At 37.8% G+C, this 22,021-nt stretch overlaps 2 protein-coding genes across 4 annotated transcripts; both read left to right on the top strand.

The window, feature by feature from the left end:
• Positions 1–1,719: 1,719 nt before the first annotated feature.
• LOC136279110 (uncharacterized) lies at positions 1,720–6,530 on the top strand. Of its 2 annotated transcripts, XM_066162565.1 has the most exons (9): positions 1,720–1,854; positions 1,961–1,999; positions 2,149–2,182; positions 3,140–3,233; positions 3,380–3,414; positions 5,263–5,335; positions 5,780–5,817; positions 6,162–6,233; positions 6,478–6,530. In XM_066162565.1, the coding sequence occupies exons 1-8, from the start codon at positions 1,851–1,853 to the stop codon at positions 6,169–6,171; spliced, it is 327 nt and encodes a 108-aa protein (XP_066018662.1). In that variant the 5' UTR covers positions 1,720–1,850; the 3' UTR covers positions 6,172–6,233; positions 6,478–6,530. The 2 variants fall into 2 exon arrangements, with proteins under 2 accessions (XP_066018662.1, XP_066018661.1); XM_066162564.1 differs by lacking the exon at positions 2,149–2,182 and having other exon boundaries at positions 1,757–1,854.
• Positions 6,531–7,853: 1,323 nt separating this feature from the next.
• Positions 7,854–11,465, top strand: LOC131785076 (uncharacterized). 2 transcript variants are annotated; one of them, XM_066162639.1, is made up of 9 exons: positions 7,854–7,974; positions 8,082–8,120; positions 8,822–8,915; positions 9,084–9,118; positions 9,433–9,505; positions 10,111–10,148; positions 10,609–10,684; positions 11,048–11,133; positions 11,370–11,465. In XM_066162639.1, exons 1-8 carry the CDS (start codon positions 7,901–7,903, stop codon positions 11,105–11,107), a joined length of 489 nt encoding a protein of 162 aa, XP_066018736.1. In that variant the 5' UTR covers positions 7,854–7,900; the 3' UTR covers positions 11,108–11,133; positions 11,370–11,465. The 2 variants fall into 2 exon arrangements, with proteins under 2 accessions (XP_066018736.1, XP_066018737.1); XM_066162640.1 differs by having other exon boundaries at positions 8,831–8,915.
• Positions 11,466–22,021: the final 10,556 nt, after the last annotated feature.

Genomic DNA, 22,021 nt, shown 5'->3' on the forward strand with positions numbered 1-22,021 from the left:
TATGCAGTCTCTGATCTAAACATTCCTTGAACGCGTGAATTAGTGTGATTGTCGTATATTTTTTGGAACGCGTTTAGCTTTAAGAACAGACTAATGTAATTAAAAGGCAATTACGGGAAGACCTACTTCTTATGATTATTGCTTACAAGGATTACACTCAAACACAAAAATTTGATTTTCAAAGAAACGGTGCGCGAAGGAAATTAAATGAAAAATTGTTTGGAATCCCAACCTGCACCCCAGAGAGACAAGCCGTATTTTCCTCAATACCGCCATCTCTCAGTTTGTTTGTGCGCCGATGACTTTGACTTCAAAAAAGTAAAGATGTGGGGACGTTTCCTAGATATCTCTCTTTCTTTTGGTGAATACAACCATCAATCGTGGATAAAAGGTCATCAGGTAGTTCTCAAGCTCTCTAGCCAAACTAGCGAGAGAGGCCGGATAAAGACATGCGTTTATTTAAGGCTCTATGTGGCGATTCACCGAAGTACAAAACAATCTGGGCTCCTATACACGTAAATAGGCCCTTAAACATCGAAGGTACTGTTAAAAGTGCAAAATACTTTGCAAATATATCGCAAACACGTTCATACCTAATCAATAATATTTCAATAGTATTCTTTCCGAATCGCATGAGCGATGTTTTTGATATTTTTTTACATCGTGTCACAAAAACAAAAGAAAATTATGAACTAAAGTAGCATTGGGCAAGCAACTCAGAAGACGCCTGTTATTATTTTACCCATGGCCTCTCGTCAAGTGTGTCATTTTACTATGCCCGTGCGTTCATCTGCAATTATCTGTTTTTCCATGAGGGTCACGGTCAGCAAAATCATTTTGAGTCACCCTAGTAGGCATTTTTTTTAATTTCCATGCCCAGAAGAAAGGACAATGCTTGGTAGGAAAAGAGTTTTATCGTCTGCCTGCACATGATTACTTTGTTCGCTTTTTCTCTCGTTTCAGTGAGCATCACTTATATAATTACAGACCGTATGAGATTCCACTAGGTCCTGTGACCATCTTTTCATATCCTGAATTAAATGACAGCTGAGCAGTTGTGACGCGAGAATTCAAGTTCCAGTTCATGCATAGGCCGTATAATAAAAGTTGGATGAACGATGCCGGAGATGTCACTCACCTTGAGGCCTTGAGAGTTAAAAATTTCGCAGCAAGAACCTTGTGTAGCACGACCCACACGACGATTCATTCATATTAAATGTCCGTGCGCTAATTACGCGTGCAATATTGTGCAATGATATATGACTCCGTGATACAATTGTAAGGTTAATATGTAGCAGCTACCAGTAAGCAGCTGATTAGTGTTTGTCTGAGATGTATAGTGCAGTATGGTGAGGACCTCGAAGGTAATTATTTCGTTGCAAGTGGCATCTTTTTTCATCATATTTTCATTTTCATTTACCTATGAAGTTTTACAATCAGTTTTAAAGAGCCTCGTAGAAGCAAAAAAGAAAATTCACTTCTTGAGTTCTAACATGGGTAATAACCGATAGGGACAAATGCTCATCAGAACAAAATTGATTCTGATTATATCGTGAAAAATACAACTGAATGGGGAAGCATATCTGCATACAGTAACTAATCAATTTCTTTCAACATGATAACCTCTCGCAAGGAAGAGCAAAAATATCGCGTTGGTCCTTGCCTTTTGCAAGATTTAATATTAATTTCTAATTGAAACATCGATGATAACACGTTGTCTTTGTAACGCCCGTGATCCTCCCATCTATATCGATCATTACAAGCGTAAAAACTGACAGTGATGGTAAAGTATTCCGTCTTCCCTCTTTTTTTCCTTACCCTAATGTTTATTGGGGTTTTGCTTGCTTCAAATGGGTGAGAATCGTCTTTACTGTCCTTCGAAATTCAATTTATAAGATTTAATGACAAGATTTCTACTTGAATATGTCATCAGCAAATGCATGTTTTTTTTTCCGTGTAGTTGCAAGTTTCCCGGTGAACTGGAGAATGAGCACAAAAGGTAAACTGAAAGATTAGAGATTTATTGGGTCAAAATTTGGAATTCTAAGCTAACGAAGATGAGACGCGAATCCCAGTTAGGTGATGCGCTGCAGCCGCCTGTTCTTTCAGAGATTACTCATTAAAAGAACTTTTTCTTTTTTTAATCAGTGAGATCTACATATCCTTCTGAAATACAAAAGCGGTAAGAAATGTCTCTAGAAGTACAATGAATATATGTTTTGTACGCAAGAGGGAGGGTCCAATTTAATCCTCAGTCTATCAATATTTGACTGAGCAAGGTTGTCAATACGTAAATCACTACCATAGAAGACAGTCCTCGTCAGGACCATGTTGAAGGCCTAGATGAAATAACTGACCTAAATGCAATAAATTTCCTAAATGTAAAAACATTTGGTTCTTAATGTACTAAACCTTAAATGCAGTCGCTGAAGCTAGAGCATTGTTGCTATAGCGGACATTCACATTGAGATGTTTAAGTGACAGCTGTTGCATCAAAGAATCCTCTGATCAATATTCATGGCATATTGCGAGCTCGCTGATATCAATTACCGTCTTTTTGTTTGCTAGAGACGCAGGTCGAGAAGCATTGGCTACAAACCCTTACTGATGTGCTTTTGGCATCAAATTAACAGACGTCAAAACAATGAGAACGCTGACCAATACCTCTCTTGATATCATTGGCTAAGACTCTTTAGTGCAATAGATTTTGACGACATACTTGTATGATTAGTGCCGAACACTTTATGAACCAAATTACAAGGAAAAGGAAGTCCACCGACCAATAAGAAAATATAAAAATTCCGGGCTCGCAAATGCATTTTTGTGCTGTCTTCCCTTGCCAGATTTGCATAGGTCTGCATGAAATATATTCATATGTGTTATTGACCAAGCGTGAGGTCAAGAGTTCTTTTGTTGCGTTTTTATGGACCGAGACGAAGTCGAGGTCCGTAACAACGCAGAAAAACCAAATGTCAAAGGACCAAATGTTATTACATTTAGGACTTTATTACATTTAGGAAAGTCATTACATTGAGGCCTTCAAGAGACCACTCTCATTCGGAATATCAGACTACACGATTGAACATTAAGAGAGATCTGAATGCCACATATCTTAACCAAAACTATTACTCGATCTTAGCCTAAAAGACAAGTTTATGGAGCTAAAGGGTGACTTGGAGGACACCCGTTCGGCAATAAGGGCAAAGGAAGAGAAAAACCAGTTGACGAAAGAAGTAAGTTTAATTACTCCCATGTTACTCAGATCTCTATCCTTTTTCTGATCATGATTCGAAGCTACAGGACTAGCTATGATAGACTTTCTCCATTCCCTATCACTATGTGCATTGCGTTTCTTTTTCTTTTTATTCATTTGGCACAGGTACTTCTGGAAAAGATGCAGACAATTCTCAAAGAGTAAGACATTACTTTTAATAATATAATAATAATATGACGGCACAAAGGGCAAGTTAAGGAGATGAAAAGGTTAGATATTTGTAGATACAACTATATGCCTTAAAAAAAAAAAAAAAGGCGTGATTTAAATTTGTGCCTTAAAAAAATACATTAAACCTTTTCATAGAAAATATGCTCCACGCTAATGGATAAATGGTAACTCCTCTTTTCTCGAGGAAGGGGACTTAACTCTGTAACAAAATATATGTATCTACCGGTATCCGCGGTCGTTTTGTACCCAAACTCAGTCGATTCTCTCCCAGTTTAAGTCGGTTCGTACTGGTGGATTTGTACCCAAACCGCTGATCGATTCTTATCCTTTCCGGTTTATTCATGATAACTCACGTGAACAGTTGAAATCCCCCGACAGAAACAAACGCATATAGAGCCGATGAGTGAAACGGTAAGGCAGTTTTTTTTTCAGCCATGAAGGAAATGGCTTCGACAAAACCTCCTCCGCAGACACAAATATGAGCTGATATTTGCTGCACACTACATTTTCTAAACGAAAATCCTTGAGTGTAGCTGCCGTTAATCTATTTGACAGTTTTCCTTCTATTTTATCGTAAGCGAAACTTGGAAACAACAAACGACTGCACTCGAAGGTTACCCGCCATAATTTGGTTTGATACAAACCGGCATACTCTGGTGAAACGGTGTGGCTGTTTTTTTTTTTGTTTTTTCATCTAAAAATGGTTTCACCAAAACGTTTTCTGCTGACACAAATACGAGTGGATATTTTCCACACTCTATATCATCCAAATGACAATCCGTGAGCGTAGTTACCGTTAATCTGATCGAAGATGTTCATTCCATTTAATCATTACCAGTACGTTAAGGCGGACAAACGACAACTACGCTCGCAGCTTTCCCGTCATTATTTCTTTCATAACAACCAACAATTGAAATATGAGGCTTTCCTAAAAGCCAGTTGGTAACACGCCCAATAGATCTCCTCCAAAAGCAGTGTAGAAGTTGCTTCTTTTTGTTCCGATCTTAATGCGCGAGGCAAATTAAATCCTGAAGGATTCTTAAGTGCTTTCCCTAAGGCGGAATTGAAACTAACAACTTCATCATTTACAGAGTTTGCCATCTTTCGATTTCCCCGAAAGAACAAAATGTCCAAATGACACACTTGCCTTAATTTTAACCGTCGACCGCCCCCTTAGGACAAATTTCTTTCTCTCCCCAGCCTTCCGCTGCCATTAAAATCTAAGATGGCGGCCATAATTTTCGTTAAGAAAATACTGAGCACTCGCTCGCCAAAATTACGCCTGCTCTGCAGGCTATGTCTATAATTGTGACTTTCTTAACAGTAAAAGCTCGTGTAAGTGTGTTTTTTACCCTTAGTTCTCAACAGTAATACATTCTCTTATTCTAACAAAGAGAAACAAACAAAATTAGTATGAGCAGATAAAATGATAACAATTTCGATCCATTTTCGAAAGGAGTCTACTAACAAAAGGCCTACATTTTTACTTCATCATTCGTTCATTTGAACACTACAAACCACCAATCCAAAGTTATCAGTCAAGGAAAACTGTGGCCATCCAATATTACCACGTTAACAAATTTTATTTAACCCTGTAATATTTTAATTTACGACAATAAAACGACCTTGCTTTAAACATACTTAGCATGGAAAAAATATTTTGTTGGTCTGGGTACGAAACGACTTACCTAGCTGGATGAGAAACGACCGAGAGGGGAACCAAATGACTGGGTACGAAACGATCGTCGGTACGAGACGACTGTGGGTACAAAACCGCCTGGGAACTCATGTATACATCCATTTTTCCTCAAACACAGAATTACAGCCTTGGAAAATGATATCCTACTGTTTATGGATAAACTGGATAATTTCTGTGATAGCTGCCCAACGGTATGATGACCCTTTTTCAGTTTAAAAGAAAACTGTTTGTAGTACAGTTAACGCCCAATCTAAATGTTTTAGTCGCATAGGCTCTTTCAACCACGAGATTCAGGTTAAGCGAGAAAAGATTACGCAGTATTTCAATTTCATAATTTGATTACAACCTACGTGGAATCCGTTGTTTTGGGAGGCTTATTTTTTTTGACGAATCAGAACGTCTAACGAACTATACACAATAATTATTAATTGCCTTATGACAAAATCTGTAAATTCTGTTGGCATATTCCCGAGGTCGTGTTTCCTTGCTTGGGTTGTGACTCAATGCGCTCTTCGAGCAAAAACTTGGTTACTCCATCGAAGTGCAGTCATTTCATTAATTTACCAAGAAGGTTGACAAGCACTTAGATACCCTTACGATCAAGTTAAACTTTATTTTGCTTTGTCCATTCACAGGACCGTTGCCAATTTATTTCAGGTCGAAATAGCAACCGGTGAGTGGTATCACAATTATACTACAATGATTTATGTAACACTAAACGCTTTCTTCATACCAATTGCACTGTATCCTTAGGATGAAATTTCCACTTATTGGACTTTCGTCGAACTTTCATCCCACGAATGAAATCTAAAAACCTTTACTTTCAACATGAGAAAGAATTCAAGTTAGTACTTTATCCCAATTCAAGCAAGGAAAATGTTCCTTAACGACTTGCCCCAAGGGAAACAATTTTGATTAAAATTTCGTTCCCCGAAAAACTCCAAACATTTTTAAAATCGTATCATTTCAGACTTAATTATTGAATACCGAGTCGTGATATTTTGTTCCTTGAAACAGGCGTTATTGACCGCGAGGCATTATACAAGTGGAAAAGACTATCTTGGTGCTCTTGGATGAATAAAGCAAATGGTAAACAAGTTGATGAAAATACTTATAATTAGAAGAAAGTGATGGCCCCTAAATTCAGTTACATAGAGCCACTATTTATCCGTCTAGACAAATCTAGTTACCAAACAACACTCTTTTGACGTAATAAACCCTGACAGGAGGTTAAAACTCTCGTTTTGAATCGACTAAAGGCTGAAATAGAAATTATGAGAGGCTGTTTGCTCATGACATTTTCATTTGTCTTACTTTATATATTTCTCAACAGATATCTTTGGATCTGATGGCGCTTTTGCTTCTTAGCTGTGTGCAACGTTTTTGCTTCATGATCATCTTAATAAGAAATAAAATAAATTTGGAGCTTATTGCTGCTTCTAATTTCTTAATGCTTTCTACCATTACCTGAGATGCAAAAGTAACAATTACCTTTCGGGGGAATCTGCTTAGAAAATTTACTAAAAGCAAAGAGTTGAACCTACGACCTTCCAACGTTTAGTTATTTACCAAATAACTTTATTAAGTATTTAAGAGGAGATTAGATTATTGTCGAGTGGGAATCCAATAAGTGTATGCCTTCCAGGGAGTCCCGCAGCAATAAGAGTAAGCCATCAAAACCAGAATTTAGTGCATTGGTCGCGGTTTTGTTATGGCATCGCTCAATATAAAAAGTTTACCCGCCCATATTGACGACCGTAAGATATTTATGAGAGGTTCAAAAATCCATATATTGTGTGTATACAAGCGTGATAGTACATCAGTGATTCAGAAATATATCTACCGGGATTTGACGTCGTTAGAAGGGAACGTGCCGTGAACGGGAGATCTGGTGGCGGTGTATGTATTTATTTACCAAACAACATAAATTACCATGTCCGAGAAGACTCCAGTGATGATCAACTGGAATGTCTTGTTATCGAAATCACCGCACCGCATTCTAGACCTTTTTTTAATAAATACATAATGTAGACCGCCAAGTTCCCAAAAATAAACTTTTAATCAATTTGAAAACCTGGTAGATAAAATTGATTCGGAACGCAAGGATTTATTCCTACTTACTCGGAGACCTGAATTGTGACATGTTGTAAATAGATAGATTCGGACGCTACTGTTTTTACTTAAGATTTTTCATCGAGTTTCAATAAAGATACAAAGCTTAGGCATCAGATATCGACATCCCTATACTTAAAGTATGCAGGAAGTTTGTCACCATGAACCTATTTCAACAACCATTTTCAAAGAGTTCTGGAGAAACCAGGAAACATTTCAATGACAAAGAGTTGCAACGTTTTCAATTCATTCCACACCGCCACACACGTAATGAATTACACCTAAATCGAAGAGATCTATGATTGATTCGAGGTCTGTGTTTCAAATTCGCTGCATGTGTATCAGTGTTCGATTAATTTCCCTCACGATATTACAAATACTCGTCAAGGTATAATTGCACCTAATTATATCTTAAACAAAAAGAATTGCAAGGGGAAGTGTGCGTGCATGTGGAATCTAGCAATCGATTTTTTTCATCCCCAATAACCTTTTGCAAAGCTTATTTAAAAACCATCCGTTGGTCTCAGCTTTGTTGCCCAATGATTTTAAACATAGCAAATCGAATTTAACAAGTTGTCTTATTTAATGCGGGCGATCCTTTCGGCCAAAAAGTGTGTAGCTAACAGGCGTAAGAACTGAGCGTGATGGTGTCCTGCACTGTGCTCCGTTGTTTTTGCCTTACCCTTATGTTTGTTCTTGTTGCGCTTGCTTCAAATGGGTAAGAATCTTCCTTTCTGTCCCTCAAAATTCAAGTTATTAGATTTACACACTGGATTTCCACTTAATTATTTCACCGAGAATTGTATGTTCTCTTTTCCTAACCAGGTGCAAATTTCCCAGTGAACTGGAGAATGAACAAAAGAGGTGAACTGAAAGAATATCACAGATTTCTAGTCTATATGAAATAAATCTAAGCTTATATAGATAACACGCGAATCCAAGGTGGATGACGCCCGCAGCCGCTCATTCTTCCATAAATTATCGTTTGAAAGAACTTCATCTTTTATCGTCTGAAAGATCCGCTTATTTTCCTAAAGGAAATAATTGCCAGAAAATGTATATAATAGATGGTGGATACAGCCAGTTTTGGCTTTTTGCTTTAATTTTTCTCTTCCCTTGAGCTAAAATATTTTTCTCCGCCAGGATTCAAGGAAAGGAGAGCGTAAATTTGGCCTGCGAGTTTCAAATTTCAATCATTTTCCTTTATAATGTAGGATCGAAACTAATTAAAAGAACGTCATTAGAGAAAACAGTTATCTTAAATTGCAACAAAATTGAGCTTTGGTCGCCTAAAAGATAGTTCAGTTTTTTCTCCATCAAACACTAAAAACTGAATAAAAAAGGTTTATTTGCAAAGAAAGTGGTTACTTAAAGGGAGAATAAGGTGAAGGGTTTGGCTCTGATGATGACTTTCACTAAGGTTGTCGAAGGATCAGTCACTCCCTTCGAAAACAGTGTCTCTCAAGATTGATCTCACTCGGACGATAAGGCAGGACGTTCCAGCTTTAAGAGAACGTTGACTGCACCATAATCATAATTTAACCAAAATTGTTCATCGATCTTAGCCTGAAAAGCAAGTTTAAGGAGCTTAAGGATCACTTGACGAACACCCGCTCAGCAATAAAGGCAAAGGAAAAGGAAAATCTGTTGACCAAAAAGGTTAGTACAACTTCTACCCTATTGATAAACTTTGGCTGCTCAGATCATAAAGCAACAGGCCCAACTGTTATAGAGCTTCTCTATCCTCTGCTTGTTAATTATGTCTGTTAAGTTGTTATTGTTGTTGGTTTTTTTCCTTTTTTGGTTTTCAATTTTTTGACGATACAGATACTACTGGAAAAGATGCAGGCAATCACCACCAAGTAAGACATTGTTTTCATTCATGTTATTTGCGATGGATTCTTTATCTCTGAATTGGTGAGATCTTCAAGGAACAGTTTGCACATCGTGAGAACAAATTACAAAGATTAAGAGGGAAAACAATTTGCAGATATGCTTTGCTAAGGTCTGGTTCGAATTCATGCCTTTATGACTGACTGTTGATTGAGACTTAGACTTTTTAACGCCGTAGACATAGTGGGTAAGTTGTAATGCTTCTTTTTCAAGGGAGGGGAGTTAGTCTAAAAGTAAAATGTATGCATCCACCTGAAGTGACTTTCCTTTCTACCAAACACAGCATTGTGGCCTTGGAAAATGATACTCAAGATTTCATGGACAAACTGGAAAATTTCTGTGATGTCTGCCCAAAAGTATGTGATGTTTTTAGAGGCCAATTTTTTAGCGAGTCGGGAAGGCCAACAAACGAGAAACACTGTTGAATAGTCTTTTTTGCATATCCCTGTGATCGCTCTGCCATGCTTCATTGCGCTCCTGGGTCAAAAATTTTGTGGCTCCATCAAAACGCGTCCATTTATGGTTCGGTGCTTGACCCAATTACCCAGCTTTTCTGGTCAAGATTATTAACGAGCTCAACCTTGATTTAGATACCGCCAAGATCAATATCAAGGTTTACTTTATACAAGAAAGTGTATTTTGTTTTTCGCTCGCACTGATTATGTAGTTCGCAAGTGATTGACAAGTTCTATTTATCTCGAGGCAGCTGAAGAGACAAAATTGCGTGTGAATAATTTGACTCCCGACCATTTTTTGGTGTAATGACAGAAATAAACTAACTTTTTGTTTCTGTGTGGTATGTTATAAACTTCAGTGGCGAGGTAAATATCCACAACTTTCACCGACACTTAAGTGAAAGTTGTGGATATTTACCTCGCCACTTTGCGTCCCGGTTAATATCCACTACTATTCACTCCCAGTTCACAGAACAAGTAATAATTTTTTCCTTGCCCATTTACAGGATCGTTGCCAGTCCATTTTGAATCGGAATAATAACCGGTAAGCGGAATCCCACTGTTTAGCACCAGAAAAGTACCATAATTATGCCGGATTCAGGCTAGTTGCAAACCATCTTTTGGTTTTAATTTCTTTGTAGTAGGCTATAATACCAAAAAAAATATTCCTCGACTGAGGTAGCTAGCAGAATAGTGCACGAGAGATTTTGATGTCGCTTCAAAACCGGTCTTAAGAAAAACAGTTAATTCTGGTAATTATTGCTTTGGGAAAAACAAAAAAAAAAAAGAAGAGCGGAATAAAGGTTGGCAAGTGTTTACCAAGGAATAATGCCCATTGCCTCACAGACCATAGCGGCCGAGCCAAACATCTACTGATATGTTTTAGGGAAAACGTTTGGTTGTTACGTGTAAACTGGGAAGTACTAAAATCAGATGCGACTTGAAACCGAAAACAGCCACTTATTTAGTAAGATAATAATGATGCTTTTGCAAAATTCCAACAGCCTGGAGCGAATGAAGAAATTTGGAGATATGATTAAGGAGCGATACGACAAAATAGACGCCGAGGAGTCTGATCAGGTATGCTAGTGAAAAGCAACAAACAATACGAAAAAATGCTACATATATGTTTTGTAAAGTAACACCGGTAAGGAGCTTTAATTAGTATAAGAAGTAATAACAGAACAACAACAACAGTAATGACATTAAAAATAATGATACTAATAATAATAACAATTATCTAAAGGCGCGCTACTTTCTACGATTGGTAACTGATTTTGATTAAACGCTACAAAATACAAGAAATTGGAATTTTAACAACTCTCTAGCACTGATTCAGACTCCGTATTTAATACATTTTGTTTCATTTTCCAATGATTTCTGTTTATGATGATGACTGATGATTGAATGTAAGGGAGTCGTGTTATTTCGTTTTCGTAACAGGTGGGATGGATCCAACATCATTATCCAGGCGGTAATTACTACCTCCTCGCCCTTGGCTAAATGAAGAAAAAGGGGCACTGACAAGGGTAAGCAAGTTATCAACAATGTTTTTAGAAACAAGAATAAAAAGCATTGGACGATGTCCCTCACAACAAACGTTTTCGAAGAAAATAAGCAACACCTTTTACATTAGAAGTCCGTAGTAAAATCCACACATTTCCAGTTAACAAGGAATCTCTGTAACTTTGTTAAACCTGAATTGACGGAATGGTTGTTCGCCTACTGTGCTTTAATCTATTTTGCTCCTTGTATTTTTCAACAGACATCTTTGGAATTGATGTCACCTTTGCCACTTAGCTGTCAGCTAAGTTTTATGTTGTATGGTCATTACAAATAAAGTGCATGAATTCAGATCTTATCTGCTGCTGAGTTAATCACTATATCATTTCTTTATGCTTTCCACTATCCCTCGAAATCCAAAAAACGAACAAGTACCATGGCTTGGCAACTTTCTCCCCCAGAGGCGTTGAGCGTTAGTAGCTGAAAATAGTCAGAAAAACTATGCATTCTCCTGTCGGCTTAGTCAGTAACGGTTTTACAGGTAGGGTGGAAATTTAAGAGCACCAATATTCTTAAAAGAATAACTTTCAGCCTCCAAGCAAAGTGGAAAGATAACTATCAGTTGTACCATTACGAACTGTTCCCTAGACTAACTTATACGTTTTCAAGCAGAGTTTTCAGTGTTATTATGTTATGACGTCTAAAACCGGTTTTTAGAAATAGAGTCAAAACCCTGCTAACGGCCACCTCTTTCTGACGGCCATTTTTCCTCTCGACTATTGTATAAAAGAAAAGTCTCAAGATACTTCAAAAAACGTCAAACGCTCATTCAAAGTTTTCAATGAGAAAAATTATTGCACGCCTATGGAGAGTCTAAATAAACAAAAATTTATGAGAATGAGACATCCTCATGCACCGATACTTGTAACCCTAAGCAACAACCATATTTTAGAAATAATTCGCGTGTTGTGAAGTAAAAGGAGAAAGAGAGAAGGACATTTCATCAAGAGCAGATAACACGATCAAACATTTATCGTGCTTGTAATCTCTTCCTCTGGTGCAGCTGGTCATGCCCACAATGTGTAGTTCTAAGTTCCAAAGCTGAATTGAAGGTATTTTATGTCGCATCCAGATTTCGATAAGGAAAATATTGTTTGGGTTACACAGTACGGTGTGATCATTTTCACATAATAATAGAACAAGAATTCTATTTGATACTAGAATTCTAAATTCCACGTTTGTCGTCGCAATTTTGCAATTCATTTTTGAGTTTTAAGTAACATGAATCAAGGTGAACCAACCAGAGAAATGCACGGAAAAAACATTCCTATGATCATGCCGTTCAGGAGATTTTCTAGGTTTTTTCTCGGGCCAAATTTTATTTCCGCTTATTTGGAATGGCTACATAGCTTATCATAGTTGCAAAAATTCTTTCCTCTAAGAAAGACTTAACTTTGAGCATATCCAAAACAAAAAAGGGCGCCGTGTCTATTTTTTCGATACAATAGATCTTGAATGCAATTGCCCCGGTCCAAATTATTTTTGTTCTCTCAAGTAACTGTCCAACGAAAGGGTTTCTGTTAAAAAATCGTAATCAACCACAAGGCATTGCGAGCTTAGTCCGCCATTTTCTATGTCATCTAAATTCGAGAAATTTCCAATGTGGTCTATCATCCAAGCGCATCCGAGCGATTTAGGTATATTTTAAGGTCTGAAATTCTGGTAGCAGCCTTCTGAAATTATCAGTGGTATAATCTGGATAGTTGTGTAGCAGTTTCTTGCAATTTTCTTGACAAAATTTTTGTTTGTAACTAGAAAAGTCGAAGGCATCTCGCTTTCCTACACATGGAAGGCCTAAAGCCACGGAGCACACAAAAATTTCAACTTGTAGAATGACAGGAAGGATAGTCCAAGCATCAGAGATCTCACTAATGGCCAATTTGTAAAGATTTTTCTGCACCAAGCTTCGCACAGGATGCATATCACAAGAAGCCAGTGACCAGTTAAAACTTGAAGTATTGACCAGCCTGCATAACACTAAAAGCTGTCGAAGGACTAAATGTAATAACTGTCCTAAATGTAATAAAATCATAAATGTTATAACATTTGGTCCTAAATGTAATAAAGTCCTACATGTAATAACATTTGGTCCTAAATGTAAAAAAGTTCAAAATGTAATGTCATTTAGTCCCATATGTAATAAGCCTCCAATGCAATCGTTTAACTCCGACAGTGCATTTTTGTTATAGCGACACCCACATTGAAATGTTAAAGTGACAGCTGTTGCACCAAAAAATCCCCTGACCAGTATTCATGTCACATTGCGAGCTCGCTGATATCAATCAGCGTCTTCTTATTTGCTAGACTTAAGTCGAGAAGCATTGCTGCAAACCGTTATACTGACGAACAATTGGCATCAAATGACAGCTAGCAAAATAACGAGTACGCTGACCAATACCTCTCCGTATATCATTGACTCAGACCCTAAAGTACAATAGATTTTGAAAAAATGTGATAACGTAATACTTGAGTGATCAGTGATGGAGTTAACAAGGCATAAACCAAATTACAAACTTGGATAAGGGAGTCCACTGACTTGTAAGTCAGACAATTTGGAGGCTGGGATATACATTTTTTGAACATAGGATATTGCATTTCTAGCCCTCCATGGCTTCACTCCACCTTAGTAATCAGTTCATGTACGATGTAACTATAAGTGGAAACTGTTAAGCTTTCTTTTTTCATTTATTTATTTATTTATCTATTCATTTTCTCCCCTCACGGCGGGGAGAAGAGATGAAGACAAAAAATGAAATAAAAACTTAAGATCTACTGTGGAATATAATGATGTTCTCTCTTGACCAAGCTTATTCGGTCAAGATGGCAGGATATTAACCTCGTTCTTTTTCTGCGTTTTTATGGACCGAGACGAAGGATTCTCTGAGGCAACAGCTGTCACTTAGTCACTTAAACATCTCAACCTGCTACCACAACAATGCACTAACGCAGTTAAATGATTACATTGAAGACATATTACATTTAGGACTTGATTACATTTAGGATCAAATGTCATTACATTTAGGATTTTATTACATCTAGGCCTTCAGCATGAAGCGATTTTAAACTTCCGTTTTCATAGATTAGTTTTGACCAGGATATATTTTGATGACTTTTCTTTGCGATGTGATTTTGAATGAGGTGCCATTTCCCCGTCAGTATGTTTTCAAGGTTAGGTAAAGCCGGATGATATTGCATTACAAAAGGCAACATTTTCTTCTGTGTGCTGTTTTCTTTGTTTTTAAATGACCCTTCTCTACTGGAACACACAACTCCAGACATGTATTTCACCAGAACTTCGTCAGGTATCCTCTATTCCCTTCTTTAGTCGTATTTCAAAGCTCTGTACGTTTTTGTGTGGGATTTCCCACACTTTGTCAAGGCCCGCGAAATTTATTTCTTTATTTCTTTATTTCTTTATTTCTTTATTTATTTGTCCACGAGAGAGAAGTGCTTGTCACGTGGTTTCTATTTGCGTTCAGTGAGCCGTGAAGACTGGATTCCAGTCGGCGTTTTTTCATAGTGTATTGTACGGCGGCCATTTCTCTTCTCAGTCGTTGGGTTTTGGAGAACTTATTCGGAATTTCATGTTTGTTTCTTGGGGATTTTTGTTTCCAAGGTAAGGATAAGTCATTTCATATTTTCACGGGTTCTTTGCGTGCTTTAACTTTTCAATTTTGTTGTGGGAGCTTCACGATTAAGCTCTCACGAAAGGCGATTACGTTTGTACACCTGGTTTGTGTTCTTTCTTTCATAATCTAAGGCGTTTGTTTCGTTATTTCTTCAGATGTCTATAACAGAAGATTTTTTCACGTAAGCCAACACGCTGAAACGCGGCTTGTGTTCAGTGCAGGTTGCACAGGAGCTTTTACGCTTTCACAAGCCAACATTTATCGGCTTGGACCTTCGATGCGGGTTGTGCCAGATTGAAAGGAGTCATTGTACTCTCGCAAGCCATCATTTGTCGGCTTGAATGTATTTGTGCGGCTTGCGCTTCAAAGAGTCTCAGGGTGTCTCAAAGTGTCTCACGAGTGTCTCAAAATGTCTCACGAGTGTCTCAAAGTGTCACAAACTGAAAGAAACTATTTTTTGCCTTGAACTGTCAAGAGTGTTATCTATTTTAATAAACTGAGTTTCTAGTTAGTTGGATTGTTGTTGTTGCTCGCTCAAGCACACAAGTAAATATGGGGATCTCCATTGACCAATTCCGTTCAAGGATTGGATCTCATGAAGATTTACATCCTGATTTTAGTGAAAACTATGACCTCTCTGATGATCTCAACATTCCATCAACATCACTGAATAATGAACCACTGATATTGAATGAATTACCTGATTTCGATTTTCGTCAAATGGTCCAGACACCCGATAAAGAGCAAAAATAATTTTTTATCACATTTTACATCAGATTAAAACCTCAGAAACCCCTTTCTACTGCTTCCTCAGTGGAGGGGCTGGTGTTGGCAAATTGCATTTAACAAAAGCTTTGTATCAGGCAGTGCTTAAGTATTATAACACTAGAGCTGGTGATGATTTTCATCAGATCAAAGTTATACTATTAGCTCCAACTGGTAAAGCTTAAGGGTAACACTCTTCATAGCACTCTGGCCATTCCTGCCAATCAATCATTGAGAAATTACAAACAGCTTGATTCAAGTAGACTAAACACTTTGAGAAGTCAATTGATTTTTGTTGATGAAATCTCAATGGTAGGAAATGGTATGTTTACAATACAGCTAAACAATAGGCTTAAAGATATAAAAGGCTGTAGAGAGGATTTTGGAGGTGTGAGCATAATTGCTATTGGTGACTTATTCCAATTAGAATCTGTTATGGATGCTTATATTTTCGAAGACCTCAAAAATGTAGATTTATGCTGTTCTTTCTCCCAATTTATGGCATAAACACTTTAAAATGTTTGAACTTAATGAAATCATGGGTCAAAGAGACAGCAAATTCTTTGTAAAATTACTTAATAGGTTGCGTAAAGGTAAACACACTGTAGCTGACATTGCAAAACTTAAAGAGAGCTATACAAGAAGACATCAACAACCCAATAGATGCACCTCACTTATTTATACAGAATGCTAAAGTAGATGAATTTAAACAAAGGGCCCATAATGCAGCCACAGGAAACAAATTCACAATAAATGCTCAAGATAGTGTTATTGGAGCTATCTCTCCAGAGCTAAGAAACAAAATACTAAGACAAATACCCAATGATCCAAGAAAAACAAAACAGTTAGCCTCAACCCTTTGTCTTGCTGAGGGTGAAAGAACACACCTTGTCATGAATGTACAAACCAAAGATGGCATGACAAATGGCGCTGGAAATGTTGTTAAACTAGTTCAGTTACATCAACAAACCAAACCATTTGGTATTGTATGGGTACAATTTGACCACTCAGTTGTAGGTCAGAAAACAAGGAATGAAAAAAGACATTTGTATGTACAAGGAATTGAACACACATGGACCCCAGTAAACCCTGTGACTACACAGTTTGCAGTAGGTAGAAACAGAACAGCACAAGTTGTTAGAAAACAATTTCCACTGCATCCTGCAGCAGCAAAAACAATTCACAGGTCACAAGGTGATACTGACAGTAGAATTGTTGTGGATTTTAGTAACAGAAATACTATTCCACACATACATTATGTGGGACTCAGTAGAGTGACTGCTATAGAAGGCCTATATATTTCTGATTTCTGTGAAAGCAGGATTGCTGTTAATCCAGATGGAGAGATTAAGAACAGTTGCAAAACTTAAGCTTTGCATCTCCCCTCTCCATGACATAACATTTTCCCTTCTTAAACTGTGTTATCTCAATGTAAGGTCTCTTCACAAACACAGAAGATATACATAAAGACTTAATTTATCTAAGTGCTGATATCAATATTTTCACAGAAACAAGATTTAATTCTCAAGATAATAATGACATGTATGACATTGCTGGTTATGTTCTCTTCCGTAATGATAACCTTATTTCCAGCAATGGATCAAGGTCTTATGGTGGTACAGCTGTGTACAGTAAAATCCCATACTTACCTGGATACCCCTATTGTCACAATATACATGGTGTTGAAATAACAGTAATTAAGTTAGCAAGTCTTGAGGATTGGACAATCATAGGGATATATCACTCCCCAAACGTGCCTGTAAGACAACTTTATGAAGCAATAACTGAGGTATTAAATAACATTTCACCAGACAACAAAATCATTACTGGAGACTTTAATATAAATTGGCTTGTTGAAACAGACAAAAGACCTTTGTATAATTTACTAGTGAGGGATAACCATTACAAACAGTTCATATCAACTTATACAACTGACAACAACACAGTAATTGATCATATATATACAAATATATCTAACATTGATATACAAGCAGATGTTTTAGAAACATATTTCACAGATCATAAAGCTGTTTGGGCCTCATTTCACGGTGTCCTATAACAAATTACTTTATCATGATGTACATTGTTTTTAAGTTAAGAGAGCAACAAAAGAAAGCAGTAAATAGTTATGAAAAGAGTTGTTTCCCTTTTTTCAGAGGAATTTGTAATGAGAAACTTGCAAAACTATTAATAAGGAAATGCTGCTTATTCATTTGGTACCAGAACAGGCCTTTTAAAATTAAGTTTGAAGTCATCTTTCTAAGAGTTGTCCAGTTTAACAACCATTTACAAAAGACAAAAATAAACTACATAACACACAGTCTTGAAATTTCAAGGCAGCTCCTTTAGCATCTTGGCTAATTTCTAACTGCAACCTTTATTGACAACCCTGCATTAAACAATTATTCCACAGTTGAGTCTGCAACCCCTCCTGAAATACTCCAGGATACCAAAAAAAACAACAACAAGCAAACAAACATATAAGTGAAGTGAGCAAACAACCACATGCGTGACTTTCACGTAATCTAAAATTCGTGATTGCAGCATTCCCACGTGCGTAAAGTGCTTGTAACTTATGGGAAACACACGCATGTTACACCAAAAAAACCCGCGTGTAGCAGAAGAGGCCGATTACTCGCAATTTCTCGTAGTTTTGAATTTCCCTTTTGTTTTTCAGAACACCCATATACCTGTACTTTTTTACACCGATGCGATAGAAATTAATCGGAAAAGCATTCCTTGAAATAGGAAGTCGTCCTGTATTTTCAGCGAAAAAGATCGTCAAGTGATCAAAACAACACCGGCCAGATTATAGTCACGTGCTCGGCAACGACTTGTTGAAATCGATCATCTTTCATTCTTACCATCAAAACAGTCACGTTTGCATAGAAGAATAACAAAACGAAACGATTACAACGGAAAGACCCAAATTGGCGTAGAAAGAAATAATGCTGCAAATTACCATTTTTTTTATGTCATGGGTACATGTTTCCGTGGGAATTTCTGTGTCAACAGCTTGCTGTCACTCACAAACTCTTCGTGATTCTCGCTGGTCCTCGTTATGTTTAGCGCATGGACGATTCGAAGACCCTTCAAATTTGGTTTTTAAGTTGATCATAGCACTAATCTGAAACATTCGAAGTCCATTTCAATATAGTAAATGTCGAAACAGGCGTGTAAAGACAATAAATATCGCAACGATCAGTGCAATCATAATAGCGCCAGGACTTTGGACTTACTTCTTCGGAAGGATAGATCTCGAGTTCGAAGCCGACTAATTACGACTAATTACGAAGAGTCCATGCTAATTTGCATATCGCAGAGCGCCACAAGAACTCGTTTCTACGCTATCGTGTATCCACGAGTTAAAAAGTAGTAGCAGAAATTTTTTCAATTTTTTTTCAATGACTGTTACGAAAATATTTACTGTTCCAAGTATTTCCAGTATTGCCGTATAAACAAATAAATAGCCTAAGCCACCAAGAGGTAATTTATTTGTTGAAGACGATTACCAAACGTTCAAAAACACGCAAAAAAGCTTTCAGGGAGGGAGGGAAAGGCATATTGCTTGATAAAAGTATAAGTTAATACCCCAGATCCCTCCTGTGAATCTGTATTTGTTCAAATAATTCTCGCACAAAAATTACTATTCAGACTGTTGATTCCAGGCCTAATATCACCCCTGTAGCACAGTTGACTCACGGTGAGAGACAGGTTTGCTTCCGCTCAAAAACCCCTGGCAAACACTTTGTCAATGAAATCCCACACAAGTACGCATTGCGGACCTATTTTTTATTAAATGTGAATTGCGTCGGATTTGTTTTCAGGATGCTTAACGCTTCTCCCTAAGCGAATCCTTCCTTTACGCCACGTAAAAAGTGTTTGCGGGCCGGCATGAGTTAATACGAACGAATTTTTCGCAGTTGTCTGTACGTTAAAAAAAAACAGAGGAGTGGTTGACAAGGATAACGACCGGTTTCACGAAGAACTGGCACCTGTTGTACACGATATTATTTGTGACAGTCCGAGTATCCTACTAGTTACAAGCATGCTTTGGTCAGCCCGGTACCCAAGGTTGATAATCCCACGGATATAGACGACGACTTTAGGCAGATTTCAGTTTTGCCACAAGTCGCCAAGGTACTGGAGAGGATCCAGCTTAAGCTAAACCTAAACCGCTTTTTACGGCGGACAGATCTACTATGACTGCGCTTGCCAGCATCACACAAGACTGGTATAACGTTACAGATTCTGGAAGTCTATATAATGGCGTGCATGTGGTCTTTGTAGACTTCCGAAAAGCCTTCGATCTGGTGGATCATGGTGTTCTGTTGACTAAACTCGCGGGCATGGGCATCACCATGAGCTTTTGGAAATGGACTCAGAGCTACCTATCAGGCAGAACACAGCAGGTTAAGCTCCCGGGAGTCCTCTCCAGACATGGTGAGGTGATTGCTGGTGTACCCCAGGGCGGTGTCATTTCTCCTACACTTTTTAATGTGCACGTCAACGATATTGAGGACTGCATCCTCAGGGGAATACCTGTATCCACTTGCAAGTACGCTGATGACTGCACCCTATACGAACTTGTTTTTAAGGACTCTGTCAGTCAAATGCAGGATGCTGTGACTCACTTGGAAAGATGGGCTGTGCAGAATAAAATGGAGCTTTCATTTCATTTATTTCATTTCATTTTATTTTTATTTAAACACGGTCAATTCATCAGCCTAAAAAATACATATCACATACACTAGAATATTTAAAACTCAAACTATATACTATAACACTAAAAGCTGTTTTCCGTGAGTGCCGTGCGTTAGACTTAAAGAATGTCATTGATCTTACGTTTAAATACCCCCATAGACTCTGTGTTCCTTATATCGCATGGTAGACTGTTCCATAATGTGGCGCCATTGTAGCTAAAGCTTTTTCGGTAATAATTAGTGCGCGGTAAGGGAACATTGAGCTTATTTTCAGAGTCCCTTAGGTCATAAGCAGAGTCACGCCACGTAAACTTTGAACACAGATACTCTGGAGCTAGCCCGTGCAGACATCTAAACATCATGGTGGCTTTGTGAATTTCCTGCTGGCGTGTAAGATTTTTCCACCTTAAAAACTCGAGTAGCTCAGTTGCATCAGCATCATAGTTAGAGAATGTCAACACACGGGCTGCTCTATTCTGCAATTTCTGCAGTTTGTCTTGTAGCGTTTTCCCATAGTTACCCCAAACAATGTCACAGTAATCAAAGTGAGGTTTTACTAAGGCTTGATAAACGAGATTTAAGGTTGATGCTGGGATCAGGTGCCTAATTCGCTTTAGGGCCCCGATACCAGAGGCGATCTTTTTGGTTAATTTTTCGATGTGACTATGCCAATCGAGTTTATCGCCTATGATTAAACCAGGCGATTTCGTAGTTGTAACCTGGCTCACTTGAGTATTGTTCATTGTAATTGTTGGTGAAGCTTTGAGAGTATTCAGTCTCTGCCTCGATCCTATTAGCATGAATTCGGTTTTGGTCATGTTCAATGTAAGTTTGTTTGCTTGTAGCCAGTTGAAAACGTTTGCTAGGTCTTCATTTAGACAAAACTGAACATTCTCAAGATTACTGCCCGCATATGTAAGGTGCGTGTCGTCAGCGTACATTCTTGGTTTACAATTTGATAAGCAATTTGGAAGATCGTTAATATATATTAAGAACAATAATGGACCGAGGATGGTCCCTTGAGGGACGCCGCATGTCAGTGAGTAGCTATTGGAAAGCGACCCGTTCACAGAGCATTTTTGTGTGCGGTTTTCTAGATATGACTGAAACCATTTGAAAGATTTGCCATGTATACCATAATAGTTTAGTTTCGATAGAAGAATCGGATGATCAACAGTGTCAAAAGCTTTCTTCAAATCCAGAAAAATCACTCCATTGATTTTCCCGTTATCAATATCATATGCCCAAGAATCTGTCGCTTCCAACAAAGCTGTTGAATGATTACCACGAAAACCTGACTGGTTTTGATATAGAATATCGTGCTCTTTCAAATAGGCATATAACTGTTCATAAACTATCCTTTCAACGCCTTCCCCACTATTGGAATCACCGATATTGGGCAATGTCTCACAACGCTTGTCATTGGATCTGGAAACCCAAACAATTCACCGCTATGTCAACAACTCTCTGCATAAGCAATCCTGTGTTTTTCACGGTTTCAAATCTGGGATTTTAAGACGTTTGCAGCCAAAAAACTAATGGTCTGAAGATGTGGAAATAATCTCTTTATCATTAAAATCTAACCAGCAGCCTTTATTGGGTATTAGCTGCAAGTTGATTAGCAGACGTGAGGGATAACTTTGCAATAAAAAATTGCTTCATGCGTTCGTTCATCTCTCGTCACGAGTAATTTTCACTGACACCTGAGAAAAAAAGGAATTGGAAAACGGAACTTGTCGGGACTCCGTTTATATCAT

Source organism: Pocillopora verrucosa, chromosome 2, assembly GCF_036669915.1.
Source record: "Pocillopora verrucosa isolate sample1 chromosome 2, ASM3666991v2, whole genome shotgun sequence".
In the NCBI taxonomy this organism is placed as follows: Eukaryota; Metazoa; Cnidaria; class Anthozoa; order Scleractinia; family Pocilloporidae; genus Pocillopora; species Pocillopora verrucosa.

What these genes read in the sequence shown, in the direction of transcription:
- LOC136279110 (XM_066162564.1), top strand. Translation starts at nt 1,781, where the DNA reads ATGGTAAAGTATTCCGTCTTCCCTCTTTTTTTCCTTACCCTAATGTTT. An exon ending in AAAACCAGTTGACGAAAGAA is followed by an intron (nt 3,234 to 3,379) that starts GTAAGTTTAATT and finishes CATTTGGCACAG; the next exon opens with GTACTTCTGGAAAAGATGCA. An exon ending in TCTGTGATAGCTGCCCAACG is followed by an intron (nt 5,336 to 5,779) that starts GTATGATGACCC and finishes GTCCATTCACAG; the next exon opens with GACCGTTGCCAATTTATTTC.
- LOC131785076 (XM_066162639.1), top strand. Translation starts at nt 7,901, where the DNA reads ATGGTGTCCTGCACTGTGCTCCGTTGTTTTTGCCTTACCCTTATGTTT. An exon ending in TCTGTGATGTCTGCCCAAAA is followed by an intron (nt 9,506 to 10,110) that starts GTATGTGATGTT and finishes GCCCATTTACAG; the next exon opens with GATCGTTGCCAGTCCATTTT. An exon ending in ACGCCGAGGAGTCTGATCAG is followed by an intron (nt 10,685 to 11,047) that starts GTATGCTAGTGA and finishes TTTTCGTAACAG; the next exon opens with GTGGGATGGATCCAACATCA.